At 40.0% G+C, this 19,721-nt stretch overlaps 1 protein-coding gene across 1 annotated transcript; it reads left to right on the forward strand.

Moving 5' to 3' along the window:
* Positions 1-323: 323 nt before the first annotated feature.
* map3k2 (mitogen-activated protein kinase kinase kinase 2) lies at positions 324-17,387 on the forward strand. The gene is made up of 17 exons (XM_055214243.2): positions 324-817; positions 1,764-1,836; positions 3,092-3,207; positions 3,305-3,345; positions 6,342-6,441; positions 6,601-6,714; positions 6,972-7,062; positions 7,449-7,579; positions 7,657-7,736; positions 8,185-8,252; positions 8,365-8,457; positions 9,774-9,992; positions 10,238-10,386; positions 10,483-10,614; positions 10,730-10,859; positions 10,960-11,137; positions 11,358-17,387. Exons 2-17 carry the CDS (start codon positions 1,833-1,835, stop codon positions 11,575-11,577), a joined length of 1,866 nt encoding a protein of 621 aa, XP_055070218.1. The 5' UTR covers positions 324-817; positions 1,764-1,832; the 3' UTR covers positions 11,578-17,387.
* The last annotated feature ends 2,334 nt before the right edge of the window (positions 17,388-19,721 follow it).

A 19,721-nucleotide genomic window follows, 5' to 3' on the forward strand; every position in this document is an offset into this window, starting at 1 on the left:
AAACAAGTGAATTTTGCCTAGATATATAAAATAATAACAAAAATTTCACATTCAAGTTATGTTTTTTATTTTCCTGAAAATGATTCAGTGTCGCGACTTCGCATTCGACGTGCATTCCCAGAACGCATCACAGATCTGTCAAAACCAAGCGCGTGTAGTCGCGTACGCAGTAAACACGTGCGTTTAAATGAGAGTAAACATCAGATGCTCCGATTGGTCAGGAGTAGGCGAGCCGCGCTCTCTGATTTGTTAGAATCGAAGACTGGCGAGTCTCTGGCCATCTGATGCGTTGTTGTGTCTTGTGACGGCCGACCGATGGCGCTGTGGAGTCGCTTGAGTTTTACTCAAAGGACAGCAGCGCTTGTGTAGTAGTGTTTGCGTGCGTGTAGTGTGTTTGCGTTCGCAGTGTTCAAAGTGTAACGTTACTTCATTCACAGCAGTTTTCGCGTATTGTGTAGATATGCTCTCTTTGATTCATTTTATTCCTAGACCAGTTCTGTTCTGGCTTTATGCTGATCCTAGTTTGGGAGTCTTAAAATCAGTCGCTCAGTCTGATTGACAGCAGCGGGTCGCGCGCGATAAATCTAATGTAAACAAACTGGTCAGCGGTCGCAGTTTAGTTATTTTTGCATTTACAAAACCACTTGGAATCGGTGACACTTGTTGTCACAGGTCTGTAAACTGTCTCGGTGTCAGTGGGAGATGATCCGGGCCCTGGACTAAGTTACAACCGTTTATTTGAGTATCGCAGTGTGTCTCAATCTGCTCCAGGCCTCATATCTGTGGATGAGGAAGTGAACGGACCGAGCTCACCCAGGTGACCAAATTCTCTTTATTTATGTCGGTTTTTATCAGACGAGTGCCTGATAAAGACAATTCAATCACTTTATTTAGCCTGTCAGAATCACTCGCTTAGCTGTAACGTTAGCTGTAGCTGTTGACGTCTGTTGTTACAACGTTAGCATAATGCTAATTTCGGCCTAGAGTGCTAAGCGGCTAACTGTGCATTTCTAAATAAGTTTGTGGGCTTTATTTATTTATAGCATTGATTTTTGGCACAGGCAAGACTACATTTAATAAGTAAATTGCATTATTGTCTTAATTATCTGTTAATACGCCGTCCTGGTTGGTTTGTTTGATATGATATAATTTTGACAGGTACGTCTGCTAGTGAGCTAACGAGTCCTAGCGTACTTATTTACGTACCATTACAGGAATCTTTTTATTTAGCTCCCATTTACTGAATTGTCTGTAGAGTTTATTGTACGCAACACATGTATACGTTATGTTGTTGTGTTTAAATTGTTATAAATTTACACAGATGAGGTAGAACAGTTACCTGTTATGACGATTAGTAATAGATGGTCTGATACGTTGTTGTTTCTAACTGAACTTGACATTTAACTTTATCTATATTTATAACTTTATCTATATTAAACTGATTTATTGAATATTAACTTTAGTTTAAATGCAAAAGACCACAAAGTAGGAATTTTGGGGGGATTGTGAGATTTGTACTTATGATACTGCCATTAGATGATGCTGTCAAAAATACAAAGGTTTCTTTTCCAGTTTAATTTTCAATAGCATGAACTTTTTTATTAGTATGCTGTTATGTAAAAATTAACTGCGTGCTGTTCTTGTACCGGCATTGTAATGTGTAATAGTTGATCGTTAATGGTTTGTTAGCACATACCAGAAATATTTGCTCCTGTTGGTTCATGATAATCTTAAACTAATAAACTGATTTTACTCATGTCTAGGAGAAAGGATCCCATTTTATGGGATAATCCTCTATCCTTCCCTCCTGGGTGAATCGGTGATCTGTCAAAATGGGTATGTTATAAAACACTATATAACCGCAGGTGTAACAGAGTGAAAAAAATTGCTGTTCATAATCATTATTTTTCAGCTTTTTTAATGTTTAATTATTTGAACAATAATGGATCACAAAATGTTACAGGCCATAGCAATATAATAGTTTCTGTAATAAGTGTCTTATAGCTTAATATCAGCTGAATTAGACAGTGTCAGCCCTGTTACTGTCAAACTATGTTACCGAGGTAGAGTAACAGTGTTGACACTGACAGCTGAGAGAGAGAGAGAGAGAGAGAGAGAGAGAGAGAGAGAGAGTGAGAGTGTATGACAGCAAGTTCTGTTGAATATTGTCAACACTGTTACGCTACCTTTGTAAGTTTGTCTGTAACAGAGTTGACACTGACTAATTCGGAGAACAGAAAATCTATATTTTCAGCAAAATATTAGCATAACCCCCCCCCCCCCCCCCAAAAAAAAGGTAATGACTTAGTTTGGACCAGGGCTTTGAACCAGATTTTTTTCCCAATTGGTTCGTTCCGAACAGAAACATTATTTTAACGTTTTCGGTTCAATCCTAAAATTGATGTTCCTGAACTGGTTAGAACAAAAAAATTAAGTTCCCGAACCGGTTAATAACGTTCCATGTGAGTTGTGGGACATACAAATAAGTAGGCTGATCATTAGGACTTTAAACTTAAATTATTAGTCTACATAATTTTCCTTAAGTCTCTCTCTTGTCATCAAACATTTAAAAAGGCTACATTATGTAAGTGACATAACTGTAATTCTGACATGCCTACATTTGTTGAGTGCATTTAAACACGTGCACACACACAGACGGAGGACGAATTCCAAACGGCGCTTCGGAACGAAGATGCACTATAAACAGTCGCCTGGTGGCAAGCTTCTCATTTCTCCGATGAGTCAACGACGACCGGAAGTGAACTTCACCAAGTCATATTGCACAGAAATCTTGTCAAAGAACAAAAAAAATAACGGTATTAACCGGTTACCATTATTTTAAATAAATGATTCCGTTCCAGAAAATATATTTTTGGAAAGTTTCTGGTTTCGTTTCTGTTCCTTGCAAAACATCAAAAGTTTCTAATTTTCGTTTTTGTTCCATGAACTAGTTCAAAGCATTGGATTGGACACTGTACTTCTGACTTAATTCTTATAATAACAATACAAAGGATACTGGTCATTATTATTGCTATAAAAATCCCATATTTGTCTAGAATTACAATTAACTAGTCATCATAATTTCCTGTAGATGAGCAGGATGCCCTGAATTCCATCATGCAAGACCTGGTGGTGCTGCATCGATCCAAGCGACCATCCGGTCTGTCTGACCTTTGCAAACCAAAGGCCTCCTCTCCTAAGAACCAGGTGCGGACACCGTATTTCTTAGTTTCCATTGAGCCAGTCACTTCACACAATGTGAGTTGAGATGTGTGTACGTTTAACTTCATTTACTTGTTTACAGAATGACGTAAGGGTGAAGTTTGAGTACAGAGGAGAAAAGAGGTAATGACCACAAATCCTGATTCTTCTCTACATCACTTCCTGTTTTTTAGCACTTCCCTCTAGGTCAGTGGTCTCAAACTCCCGGCCCGCGGGCCATTTGCGGCCCGCCCTTCCCCTCTCTGCGGCCCGCGTCAACTTTCAAAAATATAAAATAATCTGGCCCGCAGAAAGATTTTTATTCACTTTTTTTATATTCGTTTGATTTTTTATTTAAACGTTCAAGTGTTCGTTCACATGTCGCGTCTAACAACGCGTTAAAACGAGTCAAAGCATTACTTTCCAACGTGCTCGAGAGCGGAAGTTGCGCTCCGGGGCGTGGGTCACGTCACCGTTTGCTACGCAGCCACGAACCGCACGCTCCGTGATGTCGAGGATCACTGAATGCGTGATCGGATTTTAATTCCTCAACTGAACCTCGCGTCAATCATACCATTGTCACCATGCGATCAGTTAATCTGGTCGGGACTTTGTAGTGTTTGTCTAGAGAAGATTTACTTCCGGGTGGAGCTGTTACTCCGAGAAGATCGAGCTGCGGTGGGCTTAGTTCACCTCACGTCACAGCATCTAATGGAAACACCGCATATGGAGGCAGAGCGGTAGATGTAATGCAACACATTTTAAACTACAGAAAAGAGCCATCAAAGTGCCCAGGTTAAGAAAAGAGAAAAGATGAGGAGAAATGTAAAGAAGATAAAAGTATGTATACTGCTATATATAATGAAGTATAATATATTATTATGTAGCTTACTATTCAATTACACATAGAGCAGTACTATTATTTTTTCTGTCCAATATATCTTATATAACATGGACTAATTCAAAAGTTATGGGATCACTTTCAATTATTAACATTTTCCCACATATAATAGAAAATTTAGGAAAACTGAAATAATAAAGAACATAATGAAGTCAATACTATGACTGAAAACAATCCAAAAATATAGCTGCAAGCAGCGATGGCGGGCCCTCGCACGTTTTTTTTACCGCTACACGGTGCCTCCGAGAAAACAATGCACGGTGTGCATGTGCATCAAGTGGGTAAATATCAGTGGACTATTTCCTGTTGCTACTGATCCATTTAGGTACTGTAGGTAAAAGAAACCCCACATTTTAGACAAATGGGGGCGCTAGTGAGACACTAAATACGCCTTTATCTGACGTTTTTGTCAACACTTAACAGCCGACAACTCTGATGTGTGTGCCAAATTTAAATTTAATCTAAGCACGCCAAGAGCCTTAAATATGCCTGAAATAAAAGTAAAGTTTGACGTGTTGCCATGGGAACAGCGTTCGAGATGTCAAAAATTCCTTCGCAATTTAGCATCTACAATGTCTCAGCATCATGTTGACCACTTCTGGTGTCAATAACATTATTTACCTAGAAGGAGTATTTAAAAGAACATCGCATGCAACTGTAATGCTTAAATAAGCCTTTAAAATGAAAGTAAAGTTTGACACGTTGCCATGGGAACAGCGTTTGAGATATCAAAAATCCCTTCGCAATTTATCATCTACAATGTCTCAGCATCATGTTGACCACTTTTGGTGTCAATTGCATGATTTTTCTAGAAGGAGTATTTAAAAGAACATCACATGGAACTGTCAAAAAAATCAACCTTTGTGACTGCAACACTTCCTGCCGCCTGGTGGTGGCGCTATACCCGAGACTTACAATAGGCACATTGATGCGATCGGAATGTTCAGACGAACAAACACTCCGCGTGTCATCACAATAAGACATTTTTTGCCTTAGATATCAGACAGTTCCTGTTTCTCTGATTTCACCACAACTTTGTCGCCTTGCCATGTCAGAACCGTTTGAGATATCAAAAATCCCTTCGCAATTTAGCAAGTCCAATGTCTTGACATCATGATCACCACGTTTGGTGTCATTTGCTTGAATCCCCTAGGAGGAGTATTCAAAAGTTCACCACATGCATTTTTTAAACAATCCAAAATGGCGGACTTCCTGTTGGGCGGAGCTAAAATGTTAGAGGGCGAAAGTTGTTCGGGTCGATGAGATCTATATGTGTACCAACTTTCGTAAATGTGCGTACATGTTTGCCCGATCTGCGCACTTCTGTTTGTTTTTGCATTACAGGGGGCGCTACAGAGCCCCCGTGCCACGCCCGTGTTCCAGCCTTTGTCTGTTCGCAATGACGGACGACTCTAACGTCTGTGCCAAATTTCAAGAGTTTTCGAGTATGTTTAGGCACCCAAAATGCCCAAAAGTGTTAAAAAAAATAAAAATAAAAAAAAAAATAATAAATTCGAGCAAAAACAATAGGGCTTCGCACCTTTCGGTGCAGGCCATTCTGGCCTGCTCCTCGGTGCTCGGGCCCTAATAAATCAAAACAGAAACACTTACTGGTGGTAATTTTTATAATAGTTTATAAATGTATACAGGAATTAAATTTGTTAGTGCAAGGTTTTAATAGGTCTTAGTTAAGATAAGATTAAGAAAAGATTTACTTTTATAAAATAATGTATATTAAAAAGATAAAACCATTGCTTATATATTTTCAAGTATTATTATACATTAAATAATAGAAATTAAACATGACATTTACAGAAACATTGTACTTTTTTGAACGTTAAAATAGCTCTGCGGCCCCCCGATGAACTGTCTGTCTTAAAAATGGCCCCAAGCCAGTTTGAGTTTGAGACCCCTGCTCTAGGTTCTATTAATTAAACATGTTTAACTGAGCTCTGTGATGGATGTTGTTATAGTTTTCCCAAACCAAAATCTTTATATTGGCAGTCCTTGTGAATCGCTTCACACATTATGTTTTGTTCCAAGCCAAAATAGTTGAATAATTATACTCAGTGAGTGGATTTGGTGGTCATTTGTGTTCCTGTAGCACAACTAGTGGAGCATATAAGAGTCTTATTATTAATCATTTTCCCCATGTTAAGTATCTAATTGTTATAGGTTTGAGGAAAGTGTTTGAAAGCAAATAATGGTGTGATTTATAATACATTGTTTATATCTTCAGGATCCTACAGTTCCCTCGTCCTCTAAGTCTGGAAGATTTGAGCGCTAAAGCTAAAGTAGCATTTGGGCAGATTATGGACTTACATTACACCAATAATGAGGTACCAGACATACGTTTTGATGATATATTAAACTTCCAAAGCTGTCGTTTGTACAAAAACTTACTTTATGTGAGAGGCATTGCAGAATTGAATTACACAGCCATATCTCTCCTTTTCTTGATTTATGCCAATTTACTGTTTTGCTTCCCTTTCCTGTAGCTCGTGATTCCATTGAGCACTCAGGATGATCTGGATAAAGCTGTGGAGCTGCTGGATCGCTCTGTGCACATGAAAAGCTTGAAAATCCTGCTGGTGGTCTCTTCCTGCACTCAGGTCAGTGTGCCTCGAAGATCCTACGAGTTAATAAGCATCCATATGGTGGACGGTTAACTGATTGATCATAAAACCGGTAAATGACCAATTGCTATGTTTTTTGTTTTTTTATCACAAACTGTGAATGAGATCTAAACGGATGGACTTGAGTGATCCGTAAATATGAAATGTTCGTTTGGCCCAACGCAAATACAAAATTCAAGTCCACAAACCATGGCGGAAATTTTTATAGACTAAGCTTGTTTTTTCCACTTCAGATCTCCAGTAAGGATCTGCTGCCTGCTCATGAGAACTTGGACAACACCGATTTCAGGGCTGCAGATAAAAAGAGTATGCTGACACTTATAGGTGTGTTTAAAGCATCTATACATGCATGCATATATAGACCACGGAAGTGACTTGACTTAAAATGTGCAGCTTTGTTTGATGCATTATTGAAACAGGAAGTTGGGGCGGGGCATAATAAGTGCTCCTTCCTCCTTTTAAAAGAGCCAATTGTGTCACCTGACATTGCAGGCAGTCTTAATCTCTGCTTTTTTGCATTTAAAATATCCAAACCTTTGGCATATAATTGACTATTTGCCCAAAATTTCCTGAACTTTAGAGGATAATGCGAGTTTTGTGTCTCTCCGGTTCTGCTTATTTTTCTCCTCTGAGTTCAATTGTTGACCCAGCCCTGAATTGCTTTTTCTAAGTTGCAAAGATTTGTAATCTTTTTTTGAATCCCTCTCCAGGTTCTCAATCCACCGATCGCAGTTCTCCTCCTCCAGGCTACATTCCTGACGCTCTGCAGCAGGTGGCCAGAAACGGCTCCTTCACCAGCATTAACAGTGAAGGTGAATTCATTCCAGAGAGCATGGACCAGGTACAAACACACACATCTACTTGAGCTTATAGGCAATGATCAGCATGTGTACCCTACTCATCAATCTTTCTGTTTAGATGCTCGATCCTCTGTCTATGAGCAGCCCTGAGAATTCAGCATCAGGCAGCTGTCCTTCACTAGACAGTCCACTTGATAGGTAAAGTAATGCATGTATTCAGCCATGTCTACTAGGGTTGTGATTCATCATTGGCCTAACCACTCGATTCAATCCAATATCGAGAGAGAGAGATGTGTGAGCAAGCACTGCATCAATGCACAAACGCAGAAATCGGTCACGTTAGCATTGCGATGAATCATAAAAATTATTATATTCAACAACCCTAAAGTCTGCTTGTCAAGTAGATTCACGCAGTTCCTTTTTTCCAAAAATATAAATGCAAAGTTATAATCCAAAACGTTTGTGTTAACTTTGCTTTCTGATGCACATTTTGGGTGTTTGTTTTTATCTTTTAAGCTTTTTGCTGGTAAGCTGCAACGTGACATGCATAATCCCCAGTAAAAATCGCAAAAATGTGTACACTTGCTGTCAAATTGGGTTCATGTTTATTGTGATAGTGACCTAACATCAATCTCTCACCCTGTAGCGAATCCTATCCTAAATCCCGAATGCCTCGAGCCCTGAGCTACCCTGATAACCATCAGGAATTCTCCGGTAAGCCCTTGTTCACCTATTACTTTGACCTCACATAAAAAGATTAACGTAGTTTGTATTTAGTATATAATTATTGTCTAGTTCCACTTTTAATGCGTGCGCTGTTTTACAGAGTATGATATTCCGGTGTTTGAGAAAACAGGAAAGGGTGGAACTTATCCGAGACGATATCACATCTCATTTGGTCTGCAGGACTACAGCGATGGTAAGATTACATACACACTCGCACAGGCATCATAATACCAGCATTTAAGTAGCTGATGCAAGTGATTTTTATGGGTTTTGATACAACAGTGAAAACAAATATGCTATTATTATTTTCTTATATTATTAGCTGCTTTTTTGTTAATCTTCAAATTGTGCAAATTGAAAATGCGGCTAATGAAAACACAGCAATTTCGCATAAACTCCCATATATCGCAAAAAAGGTGAGGTGGGGTGGTTTTTCAGGCAATTCAATAAAGGAATATTTTGCAAAACTGCAATGAAAACTTTTTTCTGCATTTACAGGTCACCTGACGTGTGTAAAAGTCACATGATCATTCTTTAACTCTTTCCCCGCCAGCTTTGGAAAAAAAGTTGCCAGGACCAGTATTTGTTTACAATTTTCAAAAAAGTTGAAAGCCTTTCAGAAAATGTTCTTCTTTAAATATATAAACATACAATATATCAAATAAAAGAACAGATCCTCTGCTTTCAAACAAAAAAATATTTTTATTACCTTTTAAATATGGGTCGGTTTCTTCAAAAATACCAAATTCTGAGCAAAAAGCTAAGATAATTGCGTTTTTGTAAAGGACGTCTGATAGAAATCCGATTCAGAGTGATGAGCAAAACACACGCTGCGTCTGAATTGTTTGGGTGGTGGGGGTGCTTCCCGGTTGCTTAAGTTGGGTAAGAGCGCCATCTTGTGGATAATAACGATATTGCGGCTTCCCAGAATTTATCTAATTTGTCAATGGCAGCGAAAGAGTTAATTATGCCGCACAGTATGTTAGGTTGGAGGACAAGACCGAAGAGGTGTATTTGAATTTGTGGCGTCATAAGAAATAAAAGCGTATTGCAGGTTCACACTAGATGCGGTAGAGGTGGCAAGCTCGAGTGATTTACATTTCAAGTCAATGCAAAACGCAATCAGGCATCCTGCGGCGCATTCCGCGCAAATTGAGCATTGCCGCACGAAACGCGCGAGTTGAAAAATCTGAACTTCGGCTGATTTCCATGCCGCGTTAAACAATTAGGACCTTGCTGTAGTAGTGACGTGATTACAGGAAGCGAGCGAAGTCTCAGCGGAGTCGCAGAAGCCCCTCCCATGACGCGAATTTACGCGTGAATGTCTCTAAGGACTAGAATTTCATGCGCGAATGAAGCGAGTAAACTCAAATGTTCAAGCATCCAACTACGCGCGAATAGCCCGTTATAGCATTGATAAACTCAGGATCCTGAGCAAAATGCATAAAAAGTTTTCGTTGAAAACGTGTTTATCGGCCCCTAATTGTACTCTGTGTTTCTCTTGCTCAGGGCGTAAGACGTTTCCCAGGGCACGGCGGACACAGGCTCACGGTTTCCGCTCTCCGGTAAACTTCAGTCCCACAGAACAGCAGAGCCCCAGCACCAGCAGTGGAAGCAGCATCTTCACGCCCGAGCTGGAGGAACCAGGACGAAGACGGCGTGGAAGCGACATAGAGCCCAGCTCAAACCCTACTCTCTCAGTGATGGACATCAGTCCTCCCAGCCGCTGTAAGTGTGCGAGCTTAAACAGAACATGTGCTTTTTAGTTTCATGAAAGCCCTTAAGCTAAGAAATCTCTTAGATATAAGCTGAAGGGTACCCTTAATGAAACACTTCACTTAAGGAACCATAAGACTGTCAATAAGTATTTACCCTTAAATGCTAAAGCATTCAGTTCTGCTACGCAGAAATGATTTTGTGTTATACAGAAGTAAATTTGCTGTGACTGCTGTTCTCTTTTGCCTCCTTAACAGCTCCTCGAGCTCCGACAAATTGGCGTCTAGGGAAACTCCTGGGACAGGGAGCGTTCGGACGAGTCTTTCTCTGCTACGATGCTGACACCGGCCGAGAACTTGCGGTTAAACAGGTGCAGTTTGACCCGGACAGCCCAGAGACCAGCAAGGTGAAGGCTTTTCGGCATTTACATTTTTTTTATGTTTTTAACATGTGGGACGTCTCATGTGCACTTGAACACTTGTTTGTTTGTTTGTTTACACAGGAGGTGAGTGCACTAGAATGTGAGATTCAGCTATTAAAGAACCTTTTTCATGAGCGTATCGTCCAGTACTATGGCTGCTTGCGGGACACGCACGAAAGAACGCTCTCCATTTTTATGGAGTACATGCCTGGGGTGAGTCTCTGTAGATGCGTATTTATGGTCAAAATAGCCACAATTGTTGTAAAATTAACTCTGTGTGCTAATAAATAATTTGTCCTCTGCTTACATATTTTACATTTTTTTAAAGGGCTCCATTAAAGACCAGCTGAAGTCGTACGGTGCCCTGACGGAAAATGTCACGCGTAAGTACACACGACAGATACTGGAAGGTGTTTGCTACCTGCACAGCAACATGATCGTCCACAGAGACATCAAAGGTGAGATGCCGACTATGTTTACCTGAAGAGTTTACCTGGTGCTGTTTAAACTACAAACATTGGCTCATGCATGTTCATTTCTTCGACTTTATTCCTGCAGGTGCCAATATCCTTCGAGACTCTGTGGGTAACGTGAAGCTGGGTGACTTTGGAGCCAGTCGACGGCTTCAGACCATCTGCCTTTCAGGAACGGGTATAAAGTCGGTGATGGGTACGCCCTACTGGATGAGCCCTGAGGTCATCAGTGGAGAGGGCTATGGCAGGAAAGCCGATATCTGGTAAGTCACAAAGCCCGTGTCCAATGATATTACCCAAGCATCGTCCTTAAAATTTTTGAGGCTACATTACATTACCGTCTTTGACACTTTCAAACAAAGGGATTTACAGTGTAGTTAGGATATACATTTCATTGGTTCACCCATGACCCTCGCATTGCTAGGACCATGGCAAAAAACTAGACTTCAATGAAAAGCTGTTTTTATTTTGTGTCGTTTCCAGGAGCATCGGCTGCACCGTGGTAGAGATGCTGACTCAGCGGCCGCCTTGGGCGGAGTACGAAGCGATGGCAGCCATTTTTAAAATCGCCACACAGCCCACCAACCCCACTTTGCCACCTCACGTGTCCGACCACTCCCGTGATTTCCTCAAACAGATTTTTGTGGAGTCAAAACACCGGCCCGCTGCCGAGGACCTTTTACGGCACACTTTTGTCCACTAGCAACACCCCCTTCCTTCGCTGACTAATCCGTGATTTCCGTAAGTGTCTGTAGGATCTTCACCTCTCAAGGCATAAGAGTCCCCCAGGACCAGTAAATGGGGGTGACGGATAACAGCCTAAACTTGCTGCACAGTGGCAATTTGGAGCAGCTTGTTTCTGTACGAAAACATTGCACCTTAATTTCACTCAGGGGTAAGTACCCCTAAAGACTAAAGGATATCGGTACCCGTAAAGACTAAAGGATGAATTGTTTGTAAGGTTTTTTATTTGTTTTAAATATTTTAATATTTCCCATGATTGTGGAGGGAGAGCCTCGGATCTGGCGAGTCCGGTTTGGATGCACTTGGTTAATGCAGAATGTCGACTTCAAAACAAAGACGGTACGGCAACACGCTGCTAAAGGGTAAAACAGAGAAAAGATTTAAAGGATAACAAGAGGCGTGGGACTCTCCAGTCCAGCTGTCGTGGCTCCTACAAGTTCTCATTTTCTTGCACAGTCCTCGTAGTATATACACCCACACCCGTACACCGACTATGATCAAAGATCTTACTGTAGAATATTGACTCACTTTGCTGTACAAACCTTACATTTGCTGGACTTTAACCCTTATGGTCGCCACCACATACCATCTCTTTCTCTCATACTTCTCTTCATTTCAGTCTTTACTGTGTGCCTTTTAAAAAAAACATCCACGTCCTCCTTCCTCATTTTTGTATTTTGCTGTAATCCACTTCTGGTCATATTTCTAGATTTTTCTAGGTTTATATTACACAGCTTTGTGACTTTGGCCTGCACAGGATTTCTTTGGAAAAGCCCGGCTTTTCGTACTGTTTCTAGATCAGCATAAGCAGCTCCGCTCTTGCCTTTCCCCCCATTGCTCCCTCTGCTGGCAAACTGACCTCAGGTCAGATTCACCCGTGCATTTTTTCAAACGCAGTGCCGTACGCTTCAATCTGATCAAGTAGGTTGAATAAACGCACCCACCAAAGCGAAAAACCCAGACCACGCAGGCAGGGTTTAGTGCCTGGACCGTACCTAATCGTTATTTTACAGTAAAAATCCAGTAGAGTGATATGAAAATGTATATCACTAAAGTTGCAATGACGCTGTAAGTGCACTTCTTAGTAAAGACTACACAACCTGGATAATTTCTGCTCACACCAAAAGATTCCTACTGATCTTGATCTTGGTTTTCAATTCAGAGGTTCTCACTCCAATGTATTTCCGAGTTTCGGAAATCGTAACGTTCTTAGCACTTAAAAGTACTTAACGGTTTACCTACAAACTAACCTCACTATCCCGCAATACCTTGGGGCAGCACGTTCATCCGTTCACACTCAATGTCTAGCACTTACTCAAGTGCACACTCCTGGATATCGGATACGTTACGTTTTCGCTCTCCACACTCCACATAGGGATACAATGCCTGCCTTTAGACGTAAAGAAATACGTACTTTTCTTACCGTGGGTTCACACCAGCTGCGTTTGAGTCGTTAAAATCGCATCTACCGCGCCTAGTTTGCAGCTTGAACAGTTTGAGTTTACTCACTTCATTCACGCATGAAAGCAGCACGTGAAATTGTAGTCATCGAGACATTCATGCGGACTACTAGAGTAAGCTCCTGATTGGTTAACGCGGCACATTTTTCTGCCAAAGTTGAAATTTTTTAACTCGCGTGTTTGCCGCGGCAATGCTCAATTCGTCCGAATGAGGTGGATTCGTGTCTACCGCAATTAACACCTCATTCGTGCTGCGAGATCTCCAGATGCGCGTCAACGCGTCTTCACATTGACTTAGCATTGAAATCACTCACGCTTGACGCCTCTACCGCGGCTGGTGTGAACGCAGCATTAGGCAACCTTTGCTTCTCCTGGAATCCAGTGGGTGTGAGCTTTCTTTGTAGGGCTGGGATGATTCATACTAATAGGCTTGTTTGAGTTCATGCGGCACTGCGCAGACCGATCAGTGAGGTTTGCCGCTTGCAGTCGAGGGAGGAGCTGAAGACGGAGCCGTCAAGCCGGACACCTGCTACTTGCCGTAGTGACGTGTGCGCCGTGTTTTTTTTTTTATTATCGCAAATTAAGTGAATTAGATGGTGAATTTTTTTTAAAACATACCTTTTAATAAAATGTTGCAACTAGAAACATTTTATATCGAATATTTTAATTTGTATGCCCGAAAATAACTGTAAACAAGCCTACATTATTAAAATACCAATAGAGTTTGGTATTTTCATTCTTTCATTTTATTACACGACACAATATAACATATTTATGCATATTAAACTGTTTTACCTGTTAGAAAAACATGAATTTATAATGTTTATTAGTGAAACTGAAGGTTGGATTAAACTTGAAACACAGTGGTAGGCGACCAATCACGAAGAGCTGTATCGTCATCAGAACTCTGGAGAGGCTGCGCCGGCTGATGTAGCCAGCTACTCTCGAAACGCTCTCGCTGTACTTTAAAATCATACGTCACAGTCACATGCTTTTTTGTCAGACAAAATTACTTACCAGCATGCACTACTTCAAGTCAGCCGCCAATCGGGCTGTGCAGCGCAGCATGAACTCGAACAAGCCTAATAATACCTGTCTAAAATCGCTGAGTTTGAGTCGTTTGCATAACATGCAACCCTTGTCAAACATAATTATAATAAATATTTTATATTATCATGAAAATACCTGAAAAGGTTTGAAGAACAGCGATATTAAATATGCTTATAGGCATTTCCTTAAGCAAGCTGCGCATTGTACTTCTGCTGCTGCGCATATTGAGTTTATGCACGAGAGCGCCCTCTGGCTTTTGAATGTAACAGTCTTTCACCATAATTTATTGGAAAGCATAGCAAGCAGAATCGCACAATTAATTGTCCCAGCCCTAATTCTTTGCATCTTTTTTCTGAAGTGCCCTTTTTTTGTAAAATAATTAATTTAACCCCTTCAATGAAGAGAGTATAGTGCTTATAGTTTAAGTCGGCGTAAGCACATGTTTGTTTATTTAAAGTCACAATGAAACTAAAGTAGCGATTGTCTTATTTTCCCCATCATGATATATATTGAGTGAAATGGCTTCTGAAATGAGATGAAGGGTGGAAGGGACTTGAATTCATCGATTGAGAATTTATTAGATCGTCGGAAGTCATGTTGCTATTTGCTAATCGCCGCAATCTTTTCCTGGGCCCCGTTCTTACGCCATTCCTCATGACCGGAAGTAAAAAGGAGGGGAGGAGATTAGTGTTTTTGATTAAAGATTATGAGCGCACAAGACTTTTTAAAAATAAAGAAGCTCACAGATAAGTCATTTATAAAAAATATGTTCCAATAAAACTAAAGTTTTTAATTTTAATTTCATTGTGACTTTACATAACATATAGAAAATTCTGATGAAATTATGTCCCATAAATGCTTTGCCTTTTAATAGGCTGTATTAAAATGATTTCATGTTTATGGGCCGTTCGCATAAACATGTTAAAGTTGTTATATGATAAGTGTAAACATGCGCTAGCGTAGTGGTTCCCAAACTTTTCCTTGGGGCGCCCCATCTGCATACATAAAGTATACGACAATCTGAGCCCCCAACTGTCTACATCCATCTTTCATTTTGATTTTGCTGTTGACAGAGATGTTGAGATGGAGCGAGCAAAATAAAATAAAAAAATATTTAGCAAAAAATAATATTTTACCTTCCTTATCTTGGCGTTGTAAAAATGCATCTTTATTTGACCTTGAAGCATATCAGATTCCAAGTTGAGAACCACTGCGCTAGCGGATCAATGTCCGTTTTACAAAAATGGATCTGGATGTGCGCTAAAACACAGCTTCTGTTTCAATTTCACCACACTCCCATGGTGTAAATCACCCCAGGTACTAACTTTTCAGATGGTATAATTACACTCCAAAAAAACGTTTACAGACTTGTTCACCAATAGTGACAAAGAAAGTCAACCTCCATGTGTAGCATTATTTTTGAATGATTTCACTTGCCTGTTTTTGACACCCAGAATCATGACATTTAAGACACCCACTTACGTAGAATAGACAGTATTGGCAATTCTGTATCCGAGACCCCTCGAGTCGTGACCATGGCCCACAGTACAGAGACATATTTGCAAGTGCTTTCCAACTTTGAGTCTTTAATGTGCATGTTATACTGACCTGCTGTTGCCAACCCCCGGCTAGCTGAAGGAGTTTTTCCACACCCAGTATAATTGAGCAAAACGTCCGGTCTGTAGAGATTTTAAGTGCCAGTTCATAGAACTAAACCCACGTTTATCTTTTGTTTGATTCGAGGAGCATTACCCGTTGAGATGGTGTACAGACACGCTACGAGAAAAGTAGGCAGTGTGTGTTTGTAATGATGTATGTACTGTTTGAAATTTCTGTTGATGCTGAAATGTTTGCACATTTTGAGACCATAATTTTTACACTGATTTGAATACGTTTACCAGTGTTTTGTCAGTCATTCTGTGTGTGTTGTTAGCGTGCGTGATGTTGATGAATGCTTTTGTTGTTAAAGAAGACCTGAGATGAAACTCCTGCCCTGGTTACCAGCTTTGTTGGTTATGTTGGTCACATGGTGATGTGAAGTCTGCCCTCTTTTGGCACTTCTGTCCACGATAAATAGAGTGGTGGTTGTAGCGTTCACGTTATGTTTGTGTACACGGTGGTCTTTAAAGGGACAGCTCAACCAAAAATGAAAATTCTGTCATTTTTTACGCACCCTCGGGTTGTTGCGGGCCTGTATAAATGTCTTTGTTCTAAAATGTTAATCGAACGGATGAGGGGCACCATTCACTTCCATAGTATTTTTTTCTTAATATAGAAGTCAATGGTGCCCCAGATCTGCTTTGTTACAAAAAAATATTTTCAGCAGAACGGATACATTTGTGCAGGTTTGTAGCAACTTTGGGGTGAGTAAATGATGACAGAATTTTTATTTTTTTTCCTTTAAACAAACGTGAACTGTGCTTACATCTGAATGCTGATTGGTGCCCATGAAACCGACTTGCACCAACATTACTGGTATCGGGGCTGGAGGATGTTGCGATGCAAATTGGGAAACTTCCTACAGAAATGTATGTAATATCAGAATTGATATTTTTCACCACTAGGTGGCATCCTTCAACTTTTTGCCTGTATATATTAATTATAGCGATTTTGTCTGGAAAAAAATCTTGATTCTGCAGCTGCAAAATTCACAGTGTTTATTAAATGAACGTTTTTCCAGGTATTTCTCCATCAGTAAAACCCAACACACCACTGCTGCCACTCCAGGGTCATGAATGCACTTTGTATTTGTTTGTGTGGATGGATATATTGTGTGAATGTGTGTGTCTGTGTTTCAAACAGAGACTTCTTTTACGTGTGACGGTTGATTGAGAAAATCGCCAGCGCACTCGGTCCAGAATGCCTTGCGCCTTGTACAACTGGTGATAGAAATGTAAAAAAAAAGACGTTTGGAAATCTGAAATGTACTTTTTTAGACAGTTCACTTATCTGGTACAGAACTAAAATCTGTTGTTTGTCCTCTTTGTCTATTGAATGAGAAAAGCCATGTTTATAATTCAATTTGGTTTGTGACCAATAAGCCTGTTTATATCAAATCTGTATATCAGTGGTACGCATATTTTTTTTATATATATATTTTTATTTTATTTTTTTTTTAATCGAAATCCTACGCATGATTGGCATCGGAAAGGCCCATTGCAGGATGACATCATTAAATTGTCTATGACGACTGGCACTTTGTAAAGTGTTGCTAACGATTATGAAAATAAATAATAAAAGATATTTATTTCACATTTCATGACATTGTGTCGATTGTTTGCTCAATGTACGCTGTCCTACAGTACATTTATTATCTACAGCAGGTGTTCTTGGAGTGGAGTCCCCTTGTGGTCTGTGATCCTTCGCCAGGGGGTCCGCAAAATAATGTGAAATGTGTTTGTTTATCAATATAAAACAGATCTGGTTAAATAAATGTGAGTGCAAATTATGGTAAGCATATATGCTTAATATATGCTTAACCTAAAATACATGGAAAAATGCTCTACCCTGACCCCAAATAGTTTGAGAACCCATGATCATAGATAACACGGATATATATCAGAATTTCAAACCTGTGCAGACGTGAGAATCACATGATGGGTTCAGTTAAAACAAGATAGTCTGCCATCTCGTGCCTCTGCACGTAAGGTAGATCAGAACTTGTCCCGTGGGAAAGTTGTCACAAGAGTTATATATTATTTAGACATTTGGCAGACGCTTTTATCCAAAGCAACTTACAGTGCATTACAAGCTATACTTTTTTAGCAGTATGTGTGTTCCCTGGGTTTGAACCCATGACCTTTTGCACCTCAAACGCAATGCTCTACCACTGAGCTATACAAGACATTTTATTTTTAAATATTTTAATTATATGAGAGTTAAGATCATAATTTTTGATCCGTAATTGTTCTCATTTTGCTAAATATCTGTCTGTCCCATGTATCTATCTATCTATTTATTACATTGTTTAGTAAACGTTTCAGCTTGCGCCCCCCCCCCTCCTGTGAGGTGCATCCGCTTTGATGATCATGACATAAAATCTCAAAGTTTGATTACACAGATTTAATGGTAATTTTAATAAAGTGTCATAAATCTGAGGACCCCCTGACATCATCTGGCGGTCCCCAGTTTGAGAACTTGTCTATTATGTAATGTTAATAATATTACATTACATTATATTATACACTCACCTAAAGTATTATTAGAAACACCTGTTCAATTTCTCTTAATGCAATGATCTAATCAACCAATCACATGGCAGTTGCTTCAATGCATTTAGGGGTGTGGTTGTCGTCAAGACAATCTACTGAACTCCAAACTGAATGTCAGAATGGGAAAGAAAGGTGATTTAAGTAATTTTGAGCATGGCATGGTTGTTGGTGCCAGACGGGCTCATCTGAGTATTTCACAATCTGCTCAGATTTCCACACACACCCATTTCTAAGGTTTTCAAAGAAGGGTGTGAAAAGGGAAAAACATCCAGTATGCGGCAGTAGGGGGAAAACGCCTTGTTGATGCTAGAGGTCAGAGGAGAATGGGCCGACTGATTCAAGGTGATAGAAGAGCAACTTTGACTGAAATAACCAAGGTTTTGTGAAGCCACAACACGCACAACCTTGAGGCGAATGGGCTACAACAGCAGAAGACCCCACCGGGTACCACTCATCTCCTCTACAAATAGGAAAAAGAGGATGTTACAATTTGCACGAGCTCACCAAAATTGGACAGTTGAAGACTTCAGTTGACGAGTCTCGATTTCTGTTGAGACATTCAAATGGTAGAGTCAGAATTTGCCATTTAACAGAATGAGATCCATCTTGCCTTGTTACCACTGTGCAGGCTGGTGATGGTGGTGTAATGGTGTGTGGGATGTTTTCTTGGCACACTTTAGGCCCCTTAGTGCCAATTGGGCATTGTTTAAATGCCACGGCCTACCTGAGCATTGTTTCTGACCATGTCCATTCCTATATGACCACCATGTACCCATCCTCTGATGGCTACTTCCAGCAGGATAATGCACCATGTCACAAAGCTCAAATCATTTCAAATTTGTTTGAGTTCACTGTACTAAAATGTCCCCCACAGTCACCAGATCTCAACCTAATAGATCATTTTTGGGATGTGGTGGAATTGTAGCTTCGTGCCCTGGATGTGCATCCCACAAATCTCCATCAACTGCAAGATGCTATCCTATTAATATGGGCCAACATTTCTAAAGAATGCTTTCAGCACCTTGTTGAATCAATGCCACGTAGAATTAAGTCCTTCAGTTCTGAAGGCGAAAGGGGGTCAAACACAGTATTAGTATGGTGTTCCTAATAATTCTTTAGGTGAGTGTATTGTATATAGTGTTATATATTGTGTTGAAAAATACTTCAACAGCATTTATTAATCTTAATTTATGTTATTTTGAATATTTATTAATACATGTTTTAAATCAAAAGTTGTAACTGTTAACATTAGTTAGTGCCCTATGAACTAACATGACTGTATTGCTTATTGTTTACTTAATGTTAACTAATGCATTTATTTTACGCAGGGCTTTTAATTTTTATCAAAAGTTTGGAGTGAGATAACATATGTCAGGGGACTG

Source organism: Misgurnus anguillicaudatus, chromosome 8 (genome assembly GCF_027580225.2).
Source record: "Misgurnus anguillicaudatus chromosome 8, ASM2758022v2, whole genome shotgun sequence".
In the NCBI taxonomy this organism is placed as follows: domain Eukaryota; kingdom Metazoa; phylum Chordata; class Actinopteri; order Cypriniformes; family Cobitidae; genus Misgurnus; species Misgurnus anguillicaudatus.

Bases quoted from the DNA above. Each gene is read 5' to 3' on its own strand.
- map3k2 (XM_055214243.2), top strand. The intron at 3,208-3,304 runs GTGCGGACACCG...ACTTGTTTACAG, and splicing joins CCTCCTCTCCTAAGAACCAG to AATGACGTAAGGGTGAAGTT. The intron at 6,715-6,971 runs GTCAGTGTGCCT...TTTCCACTTCAG, and splicing joins TGGTCTCTTCCTGCACTCAG to ATCTCCAGTAAGGATCTGCT.